Source organism: Peromyscus leucopus, chromosome 12, assembly GCF_004664715.2.
Source record: "Peromyscus leucopus breed LL Stock chromosome 12, UCI_PerLeu_2.1, whole genome shotgun sequence".
Classification (NCBI taxonomy): domain Eukaryota; kingdom Metazoa; phylum Chordata; class Mammalia; order Rodentia; family Cricetidae; genus Peromyscus; species Peromyscus leucopus.
In genome coordinates this window covers 10676474-10688627 of record NC_051073.1, presented here as the reverse complement: position 1 = coordinate 10688627, position 12154 = coordinate 10676474, and the positions used below count along the sequence as shown (strand labels likewise).

At 38.5% G+C, this 12154-nt stretch overlaps 1 protein-coding gene across 7 annotated transcripts in view; it reads right to left on the bottom strand.

Annotated features, from left to right (window-relative positions):
- The window catches only part of Grik1 (glutamate ionotropic receptor kainate type subunit 1), a 379146-nt gene that overhangs the window by 34256 nt on the left and 332736 nt on the right, over positions 1-12154 (bottom strand). For all 7 annotated transcript variants that reach the window (XM_028875952.2, XM_028875954.2, XM_028875953.2 and 4 more), the window contains 2 exons: positions 10835-10953; positions 6202-6419 (listed from right to left, as the gene is read on the bottom strand). In XM_028875952.2, coding sequence (XP_028731785.1) covers positions 6202-6419; positions 10835-10953 — 337 coding nt within the window. The remainder of the gene's footprint in view (positions 1-6201; positions 6420-10834; positions 10954-12154) is intronic.

Genomic DNA, 12154 nt, shown 5'->3' with positions numbered 1-12154 from the left:
TTTAATTTATGTCCTAGCCTGTGATGTTAGTCAAATTTCCTGAAATGACCTATGGTATTCCTTATGTGTGAAATATATATTGAAAACAATATCCCCCTGTGGTGGTGGTTTACAAAAGGCATTGGTAAATAATTGTTTTAAGCCTCACCTGTCTCTTAGACCTTTGAATAAAGATTATTTTGGGGGAAAAATGTGACTTACTACATTGTCATGGTGACACCAGAGTTAGGTCCATTCCTTTATTTAGTAAGGCATTTAATAGAGTTGCAATAAGGAGAAAAAACAGCTTTGTGTATATGTATTATTTCTGGTTTCTATGAGAGATAGAACAGTGTAATGTCTTAATACACCATTTATGGAAGGAAAGGTTGTAACTGGATGTTGTGGCTATCAGTTATCTTTGGTAGAAAGTGCAGAAACAGATCAAGTGGGTCTTAGGGAAGTTACAGCCAAGTTGTGTCCACAGACCATAATGTGTGTACTGATGGTTCTTTGATTCTGCCCCCTGTGATGTTGATCATGGCCCCAGGAAGTCAGAAAAGCAATGAAAGCCTTATCTGTTCAGAGCATTTCAGTAATTAAGGGTAACAAGCCATCCACTAGCTGAACACAGGGATAGCAGCATGATAGTTAATTCTGGGTTATTAACCAGCTTCATCCCAAATTCTAATAAAATAGTTCATTGGTAATTTCTGTTGAATTCTATTGAATTATTGAATTATGAATTTTCTGACTTATAAATTTCTGTTATAAATAAAGTCTTGATAAGTAGAACACAGTAGTCCTCTGATAGCCTAAACAAATTCAACAGTACCAGGACCACTGGTGAAGTACTTGGCCTTTCCCTAACCATGGCTTGCTAATTGTCCTTGTGATGAATGTCACACTTTGATCAAATAGACTATTATATGATCCATGGTGATTAAAACTTTAAGACTTGGAGTGCCCATGAACTTGTGAAAGTACAGTGTACAATAAGTATCATTAGTTCCCTGACCTTGGCCAAAAAAATACAGTTGTTATTTTCCTTATGGGAAATGTCAGCTAGAATTTCAGGATGTGTGTTTAAAGATTTCTGAAGCTTTGTGAAATGTAAGCTGTGTTTCAATCCCCCCCCTGAAATATGAATAGTCTTAGATGACCAATGTGTTTCTACATAGAAATGACTCAATGAAAGAAAAGCCTCCCTCATCTGAAACATATACTTACCCAGCTTTTTTTTTTTTGCTTTCAAAAATGTCAGCTAGGGGGCTGAAAAGATGATGCTGAAGTTAGAACACTGATTGCTCATCAGAGACCTGAGTTCAGTTTTCAGCACCAACATTGAGCATCTCACAACTGTCAGTAATTCTAGTTCCAGAGGATCCTATATCCTCTTTTTGCTTCTCTGGGCATTTGCACTCATGTATACACACACACACACACACACACACACACACACACACACACACACACAAAACATATGTGCACACACACATGCACTCACAAACACTAAAAACATATATCTTTAAAAATACAGCTAATCTACACTTTATCTGAATCCAAATAATGGAAAAGAGAAACTCACTTGGGCTGTTTTAAAAGCATAAATTTTGTTGATTTAAAAGATTGAGAATTGAATACAAGTCCTTTGGAATGTAAGGTATCACGCTGCTTGTAAGAACAACAAAGTCTAGAAGAAAATGTCAATGGGTTTTTATTTAAAATTTTGCAAGCAATTTTCTGCCACACTTTGGAGACAGCACTTTAGTAAAAAACATCCTTTGAGAATAGTGCTTGGCAGCAACACTTTGTGGGAAGCTCTAGTTACCAAATTGTGAGAAGTTGTTTTTAATTTTAATTGCCATTGTAGAAGTAGCATCGTTCCAGTTAGTGAGATGGTTCAGAGGGCAAAGGTGTTGTCGCCAACCCTGACAATCCAACTTTGATCCCTGCGACCTACACGGTAAAAGGAGAGAACCCACTCCTGTAGCTTGTCCTCTGACCTCCACATTCTCCATAGCATGCATGTATGTACGTACACACACGCACGCATGCATGCACGCACGCACACATGCACGCAAGCACGCATGCATGCGCACACACTCTCAATAAAAATAAATAAGTAAATAAATAAAGTAAAATACCAAACCCTTGCTTATAGGCTAGGGAGCAAATGTGAGGGATTGATGCATTTTGTTTGTTTGTAGACTTTGTTAATAACTGTGGCCCCTACAACTGCCCATTCTTTAATGCTGGAATGATTTGAGCCCACCTTGGAAATAAAGGGACCAGTTGTTACCACTGGAGTGCTGCAGAAGACTGTTCTGTTCTCTGAAAAAGACATTCATTATACTGCGATGCAATGTGAAAATGTCTTTTTCGTGACTGAGTGGTCTCTTTCTTTCTGCTCCAAACACCAGCTAGAATGTGCTAGGTTAGACTAAGTCCTACCACTCAGAAGAGGTTCTTGCTTTCACTTAAGAGGTAAAGGCAGGGAGGAAGGGAGGCCTGGGGGCACAGCAAGGGTGACATTGATGGGATTGGTTCCTTGTACTTATAACTACTGTCACTCAGTGACTGAACTCTCTGGATGAAACTATCCGGACAGCTAAAAGGCTGGAATATTTCTTTCCCTTGTAAAACAATCTAAATTATGAACTCTTGAATGTTCACCCTCTGAAGTTTTCTGACAGCTTGCTTCCCTCAAGGGGAAAGCAAAATCAGATTCAGTTCTTGTTTTCTTTTTGCAAATAAATTCCTTCTTGATAAACAGAGTCCCTGGGCCACAGGCTGATGTGTAAAGTGAAGGACTTGGCAAACAGGGACTCTTCCTCTGTAGGTCTGTGTTTCTAGCTGCCTATCCTCTGTGTATGTGTGTGTGTGTGTGTGTGTGTGTGTGTGTGTGTGTTGTCTCTGTCTCTCATTTGTTTACATGCTTACTCATTTACCATGAACATGTTTTCTAAGTACCTACTATATACCAGTCACTAGTTTGTACCTTGGATGTATTTTCTGAGTACTTGCTATGAACTAGTTACTAGATTGGATTATGGTGATGTAATAGTAAACTAGGTCTCCACTCTTGAGGAATAAACCTCCTAGACTTCTCTGAGGTTTGAGAATTAATTTTGGAAAAGTTAGGTTAGGCCTACAGTTCAGAGTAACTCTCCTCCACTGTTGGAAGGGTGCATCTGAAAGTCCTTGGGATCACCTCTGCTCACTTACTGTCTTCAGTTTTCTTTGTGGGTGACAACCATTCTGACTGTGGTGAAATGGGATAGCAGAGTCACCCATATCCCTGTGCTTCAAGATTTCATGATAATATTGAGCAACATACATATTTTGGGATGGTTTTTCAGATACACATACTTCACACTTTGATACATTTTCTTCTGTCTCGTGTGCCTGATCATGACTTCCCTTGTTTATGACAAGTATCACAATGAAAGTTAGCTTTGGTGAACTTGCACCTCGCCACAGTACTGATTTGCAGAAACTACCAAACTTTTTAGAAACTTGGGAAGTCTTGTACGCATTTATAATTATTACTCAAAATATGACTCTCTAAGGGAGACATGATCTCTGTGATGTAAAACCTACTAAATAATCACTTTGTCCTTAATAAGAAAAATAATAAGCCGTGTGCGCACCCTTTAATCCAGCACTCGGAGCAGAGCAGGGATCTTTGTGAGTTCGAGCAGCCTGGCTACAATGAGCTCCAGAAAGCGCAAAGCTACACAGAGAAACCCTGTCTCGAAAAAAAAAAAAAAAAAAAAAAAAAAAAAAAAAAAAAGAAAAATAATAATGTTTTTAAAGTGTCTTTCTTAACATATAAAAAAACTGTATACTACTTTTTCCACGTGAGTCTGCTGTTTAATAAACCGCTGGGTATGCTTACTCCACATCAGTTTCTGTTCTCTAATGCAATCATTGCTGAAGTTCTTCAATTAGGTAGTGAATGGACACTTCCCGACAGTGCAGTGCCTGCTTTGTCTTCCTTCAGCAATTTCTGTTAGGATACCTTACATGTCCACCCAGCCCCGGGCTGACGACTTCATCTGTAAGAATCCCAGTGTGAACTTTGCAGAGGGGCTTTTAGAGTTTCTTCTGGTTACAAATGTTTTCTGTTTACTCATAAGCCCATTTCCTTACACCACCAACCTTTATTTTTGTTATTTCTTTAAAAATAAAATTAGTTAGCAAGAAAAGTATTAGCTTTCCTCCTGAAATTAAACAGAAGTTTTGTTGGTTCTCTTACCTCTTCTCTCCCATCTCTCTGACCCCTTCTACCCCTTCCCTCCCCATCTCCCTGACCCCCTTCTACCCTTCCTCCCCATCTCCCTGACCCCTCTCTACCTCTTCCTCCCCATCTCCCTGACCCCTCCTTCTACCCCTTCCCTTCCCAACTCCTTTTGATTTCATGTCACTTACATCTTAGTGTCCTTCTCCACTTCCTTGAACCTCTCTATTCTCCTGTCTCCTTCCTAGTTTCACAGACCCCACAGCTTACATACACATATAGACATTCTGAGCTAGGGGCACATAGGACAGGCAATATTCCATTGCTGTCATCCAAAATCTGTTTTCTTCCTTCCCGGCTCTATTCATTTTTTTTCTCATAAATATCTTGGTTCCATTTTTCTTTACAGCTAAATGAAATTCTGTTGCATGCGCGTACCACATTTTACAATCCATTCATCCGTTGATGGATAGCCAGGCTGGTCCGTTTCCTTGCTATTGTGAATAGAGCTATCGTGAGTGTGGATGTGCAGGTTCATCTGTAGTAGGAGATGGAGACTTTTGGGTATGTGCTCAGGAGTGGTACAGTGGGGGCATGTGGTAATTCTAGATTTCATTTTTTTGAGATCCCTATGTGTTGATTTCCAGAATGGCTATATGATGTCACACTCTCCCCAGGAGTGAAAACATTCCCTCTTTTCCCACACCTTTGCCAACATTTCTTGTCATCTTTCTTTTTTCTTGGTGGCATCCATTCTAACTGTGGTGAGAAGGGGTCCTGGAGGAGTTTAAACTTGCATGTCTGTGTTTATCAGTGTTTCCCGACAGAAGGCTGCAGCCCCTCTACTGGAAAGGACCAGGCACATGGCTATGCAAGAGATTCAGCTCCTCAGACTCCTGTCTTCTTCATTCATAAAGTCAGGGGCCACACCTCATGATTACTAAACCTACTGGGCCTGCTAGAATTGATTTTATGAGAGGTATAATACCTGAAATTTGATAATAAAAATACCAAGGCTTACTTCATCAGCAAGGTAGAAATCAATTTCATTATTGTTATCACTAATTAAAAAAACCTGGACAGTGAAATGGACTTGATCATAAAATCCAACCCATTTTAGCATCATTCTCCTTTGATGCTCATAAAACATTAATGACTGCCGGAGAGCTGCAGACATACATAGCTCCCTGGGGAATTTTTGGTTTTAATTCTACAACTTAGTTCCATTATCAACTTTTTTTGTTTGTTTGTTTGGGGTCACATGCTTCTATCTTATAAGTCTCAAACAGAATAAAATAGTGTTATTTAAATCTTCATTTTGTAGAAGCAACATTAGATAGCATCCAGGCAAGTATAGTATTCAATTATAAAGGCCAGAGAAGGGCCAGTGAGGTGGTCTGGGTAAGGACACTTGCTGCCGAGATTGATGACTTGAGTTCAGTCTCTGAAACCAGAGGCCTGAGGAAACCAACCCCTAAAAGTTATCCTCTGACTGCCACATGTGTGCCATGGTGTGTGTATATAGTCACATGTATAATACATAAATACATGTGAAAATATAAGTCCAGGGAACACTAATCTGTAGATTTGAATGTATTATATTGGCAATCAGGCTGAGTGTGGTGGCCTGTGTCTATAATTCTAACATTTGAGAGATGAAAGCAGGAGAATCCTGTGTTCAAAGCTGGACTCAGCTACATACTGAGTTTGAGGCCACTCTGTCCTACACAAAACTCTGCTTTAGAAAACAAACATGAAATAAGTAAATAGACAAACAAAAAGTCTGGATCGAAGGAGAGACTGAAGAAGAAGGTCTTTATGGTGAGGATGTAGTTCCTCATAATGGGATTATGACATTAATAATTCATCTCACTGGAAATATTGCCCAATATCTTTTCTCTAGTTGAAGAGGTTTTTATACTTCTTCACCATCATCTCTGTATGAGACAAGCACTAAGAAGGCTTTGCCAGATCCTTACCTTGAAGAAGGTCATTGTTGATCCATCTCTGACTGCTCCGTATTCTATCTTGGTTTGTTTGGCCAGATCATCTGCGGAATCGATGGGAGATTCCATCCTCTCTACTGTCAAGAAGGCAGCCAGGTTGGCAGTGTAGGATGAAATGATGATTAGGGTGAAAAACCACCATATTCCTCCAACTATTCTGGTCGATAGAGCTTTGGGCATCAGCTCTGATCCTGTGACAGCATCATCAGAGTTAGGGTGTTATATCAAGTCAACAAGCAAAAGGAGACTCACCCTGGTCATTATTCTAAGGGAGACGAACTCTGCAAAGACTATCTTGTATGATGATGAAATGAATGTGCTTTCTAGAACTGCTACAAAATCAAGTTATCCTTTCTTTAAGTCTTGCTTATTACTTATTATTATTAATTATTACTTCTGCTTACAACACAAGTAGTCAGAGTTGATGGCCTTATGATGCTTTCAGCCCTGAGATAGACTAAAATGTATTTAGTTGCTTAAAAGTGAAGAGCAATTCTAAGATTTTTGACCTTATTACTGCCTAATTCATTATTAGAGAAAAATAAGAAATATTAGGTTTTTCTATAATGATGAAAAGCTCTAAAATGGTAACTTATTTTTATTTAAGGTTAAAACATGTGAGGAACTTTCAAAAGGTTACAGATGCAGTTATAACATGCAACTTAACCAAAATGATTGGTAATTTTCAGATAATGTGAAATGAAGCTCAGACACACTTTTTTTTTTTTGTGGGTGAGTACCGTTTTGTTTCATGTTACTCTTAAGGAAACACACAATATATTCTTTCTCTAATTTGCAGTCTTGTTTGGCTGAAATAGGACACGTTCTGTTCTTCAAAGTGCACATTTTCCCCTTAAATAAAGAATTTGTAAAAAACTGGCTGTTTTTCCAGGTGGAGAGATTGTGCCTGGTAGGAATACTCTATTTAGCTACCATTCAAGTCACTTGTTACTTCTTGAAGGTAACATGGAGATACTTAATATGTGTTTACTAAGAAAATCCTCCTGTCTCTATTGGTTCTATTGGCCAAACATCCGGAGAGGAGTCTAGCTCAACTTTGAGCTGTAAGCGTCTACATCCCAAGTAGTCAAGTTGGAAGGGACCAGAAGTACGATTGACTTCACTTCAGTTGAACTGATTCATGAATGCATTTCAGTTAGTCCATTTGCTGGAAACCTATTCCTGGTGATATGCTTAGAATTACTTCTATGAACCTGAAGTCGTGCCCGAATTTATGTGTTCAGTTAAAGCAGGCAGGGGCCAGCTCTCATTGAAAATCCCAGAGACTCAAAATGTTTGAGAACAGTGAATTGGAAGGGTTTGGAAAATCCTGTCTCTACACTAACTCGGTTGGTATCTTGATATTGTGTAGGTATTAATGGTGTGAGATGGAAATAAAAATCAGAGTTTACTAGTCTGCAAATGGATGAGTTTATACTCAGGTTTAATCTACAAGCAGACACATGGCATTGCTCATGAAATCAAAACCAGCTCAAAGCCAGGATGAGGAGATGCAGGCTGGCAGAGTGTCTGGGCTTTGAATACACAAATATTACTTTAATGCTCTTAGTGTGTCTATGATGCTTGGATCCTCTGATGAGATAAATGGTTTGACTATAGTTTTCATTCTATTCTTTTGTTTGTTTGAATTTTGGTGTGTAACATTACACAAATTTGTAACCGTTTCCATTAAATTGCCTCCAAGGATTTAGCAGAATAATCTGTTGCTGTTGTTTTTTCATCTTGTGGTTTAAAAGGATTTATGTGCCTATGGGTTTGTATGCTTAAAGCCCAAGATTGCCTTGTATCTTTGTACTTAATTGATTTAGCAGCCTTGTGGCAATGTGATATTATTTTAGATCTTTAGTTAGATGCCATTAAAATACCATTTATCTTATAAAATAGCCACAGGAGAAAAAATCACATTAAAGATACAGTTTTTCTTGGCTCATAGGTGCAAATTTTCTGCAATCAGTTTATCCTTATGTTATTTTGTTGTATTTATGAAAAGATGGCTTACAACTTATCTGTATCTATGCATCATTGTGTTTTGCATGGAAGTAGAAAGTCATCTATAGATGAATAATGATTTGACATGCAAACATGAATTTTTGTTTTTTACTTTAAAATGAATATTTTTAATTTTAGAAGAAATTCTCAGGAATTTAGGGCAAAAGGTAGCAATCTAATGGAGTTGCATTTTAAATTCTCATTAGATATATTCATGAAATTTCTCAATGTTCCTTTGCATTGTTTTAAAAAATTCATATCATTTGTGAATTTCTTAATTCTTAATGTTATCTGATGTATTTCAAAATGGCCTCCCTCAAGAAGAGATGATTTGTACATGTTCAGTACCCTAAAGGATGAAGCCATGAGAACAGTAATAGTATAGAGTAAAACACCACTGGAAAATACTCAGGATGAGACAATACTTGCTGAAGTCTCTTTAGTGGCTTTTATGGCAGACATGACAGCCAATCCTGATCCAGACTTTGCTCAGGCTCTGTAGAAAAGAGAAAGTCTGATCGTCACATTAAAAAAGAAACGAAATAAAGTGGTTTCCAATTTAATACAATGACAGGCTTCTGCATACAGGGGAGAGTATGATGATGAGTAGCTACCTGGTCCAACGCCATTTATCAAGGGCAGATGTCACAAACACTACACTTGGAAATGCTCGTTGGCCCTGAGGAGTGTTTGTCAACTTCTTGAAGACAAGCAGAGTCTGGCTGGGGCTGACTGTCATGTATCCAAGGTAGTGGTAACTAACAGACACTGCATCCCACAGTTTGCTGTGGATGCTGGTAAACTCCAAATGGGGAAAATATGTGAGCAAGGTTTTAAAAATGGATACATGTACATGACAATAGGCATATACCCTCGTAGGTTTGCAGAATGGCCTGTGAAACCTGTGTGTATTTTTTTTGTTGTTGTTGTTGTTCTATTCCTGGAAAAGGCAAGTTGTAGGGATGGGAGGAGGCCTCCTTCATTCTCAGAATAATTGCTCACATAATAATTTCCCTAAAGAATTAAATGCACTGGGTAAGCAAGACACAACTTCTAATGGGGGTGTCTTGCAGGATTTATGCTCTAAATTCATGCCAGTGATTTCTATTAAATCTGGTTGTGTCTGCACCCATTCAACAGTCCCCACATAAACTATTCATGACTACAAAAATAGAAGTGTCCATTTCTTAAATTATATGGTATTTTCATACCAATGACCAACATGCATGTTCATATTCTCTGTCTCTCCCTCTCTCTGTCTCTCTGTCTCTCTCTGTTTCTGTCTCTGTCTCTGTTGGATTCACAGAATGTAAACATTTCAAATGATATGATAACAACCTCCTAATGAAAAACCTCAAGTTGACTTTCAAATCACACACATGTTTAATGTATATCCCAGTTGGGTTTTCTTTCACCAATTTATTTTGTAGCTTATTGTTAAGTGGAAAAAGAGTCCAAATGCAACAGCATCTGTGACTTATGATTTTCTTAAATTAATGCATTTAATCTTGGAAATATTTGGTAGACCATATGCCTGAACTCAAACTGAAGAAAATCCACAAACTGTTGGATTGCTTCCAAAGGTTAAAACAACTTCTCCTTCTTGCACAACAAAACCCAAAACCTCTGAAATCATAGAGAAAGGTAAAATATTTTACATTTCTTCGGTTTCAGTTTTATTTCTCCAACCTCTACAGTTTACTGTTGCTATGGTTACCAGTTGAAGGAGATTGTAAAAAGTTATCGGGTGGCTACGGTGAATCTCTGTAGAGTTTCTCAGAGTGGTAATTAGGTGGAAGTTCTAGGTCCTATTAGCAATTGGAAGAATCCAAGTGAATTCAAACTTCTAAGAGTTTAAACTCCAGTCCATTTATATTTTTGGCTTGTGAATTTATGACTAAGAAGGAAAAGATGGGCAAGTCTGTCTGTGGAAATGCATTTACTTAAAAAAAAAAAAGAAGCCTAAGGTTTTGTGATGGATAACCATCACTGTTAACTTGACAAGGTTTAGAGTCACCTAGGAGATACAACTCTTGACATGTCTATGAAGATGTTTCCAGAGAGGTTTGGGTGAGGTGGAAGACCCTGAATGTAAGAAGCACCTTCCTATAGGCTGGGGATGTCGACTTAATAAAAAGGAAAAAGTAATACAGATGGGCAAAGTGAGCAGGGCACAGCAGTCATTGTTCTTTGTTTCCGGATGGCAGAAACAATGTGACAGTTGCCCCAAGCTCCTGCTGCAATGCTTCCCACACCAGATGGAATATACCCTTAATTATAAGTCAATACAAACCCTTTATCCCTTACATTGCTTCTAGTCAGTTATTTGATTACACCAATGAGGAAATAACTAACATAGGTTCCTTATTCTTCACTACTTGCAGGGAAATGTATGTCCCCTTTTTGAAAGAGGTGCTCTTTTCAGATATGTGGAAAGGAAGTTCCACTTAGACCCTATTGCAGTCTTTGTCTATTGCTGTTGTTTTATATCTCTGAGTGTTTCACCATACCATCTAGTTTCATGGTGGAGTTTACCAGCTTGAAAGCTTGTCAGCAGACTGTGGGATGCAAGTGACAACATGGGCAACCGGTGTACCTTGCTGCATGAGAGCTCCAACTCCAAACCAGAAACTATTTAGCAAAGTGAAATTGTTTTCCACCACATCTGAGTCGGGGTTGCATGGGTGAGGGTTATACCACTCGTAGGGTGTAAACCTGTGGTAATCAACAGAAACAGTTCATAAATATCAGGTAGACACATGAAGCAGAGTAAAGCCTGCTGAGTGACGTAGAAAACCCAGCAGCTGAGCAGAAGCCACATGAGTGAAGACCGTGTGCAGACATCTCCAGCTCTATTGAAATACATGTGAAAGTCCCTGGGCAAATGTTCACCAGCTTCCTGCTCCAGAGTCAGACCTGTTGTGGCTAGAATTGCATTCCTCAGACCTGTCTCTCGAATTCCGAGTTTTTGTTCATTTCCATTTTACTGAGCAACTGGATAACCATAAAGAAAAGCTCCCACATCCCAAGTTTTGACTCTAGCAAGGAGCAGCAAGAGTGGCATGGAATACAGAATGATTACACAGTTGAACTGATGCGTGGCTAGATGTTGTGAGGGCCATGTGCCCTCCAGGAACATTTATGGTTCCATGGACACACACTATAGAGAGTCTAACATTTCACAAATGATGCAGAATAAAGAAAAATAAATAAACAGAAAAGAAGGGCTGGATTTGGGAGTATATCACTCATTTCAAAGATACCATGTAGAAATACAAACCTCAATTCTTCAATGAAAAGACAAAGTTTAAATTTGAAAGGACCATAGCCCAGGTATAGGTATATACTATATAGACCAATGCAGTTAGTATATTAACATTAACTGCAAGGCTCAGAGTGGGGAATTAGAATTTTTAATTGAATTCTTTTCTGAATTATGCCTCACAGTCATGTAATCACCAACTCTGGTTAGGTGTGAAGTGTTTTCTGTGGTACTATTATCACTCTGCCTGCAAGAGGCCATGGCTCCTAAGTTCCTGGAAATACAATGAATCACCCAAGAAATCTACACAAAGGATTTGACTTGACTTCTTTGGCTTCAGTTTGCCTCTTTATAAAATGGGGAAATCCAGATGTCTAGGAGCAACATTTAAAATAATGATCAGGGGAACTGATTACGATTTTAGTCTCTAAGGATCTTTCTGACCTATATAATCCAGAGGAGGGGCTTGCTCTAGGGGTCTTTTAGGGAACCCTAGCAAAGTATGCTTTCTTTTCTTTTCTTTTCTTTTTTTTAAAGACATTGCCAGATATTCTGCAAAGTAATCTGTAATAATTTAAAATGCAATAATTCATAGCACTGGAAGCTTTGCCATTTGCCACTGGGTCCTTTTAAGGCAGAAAGGATTGTTAGAGT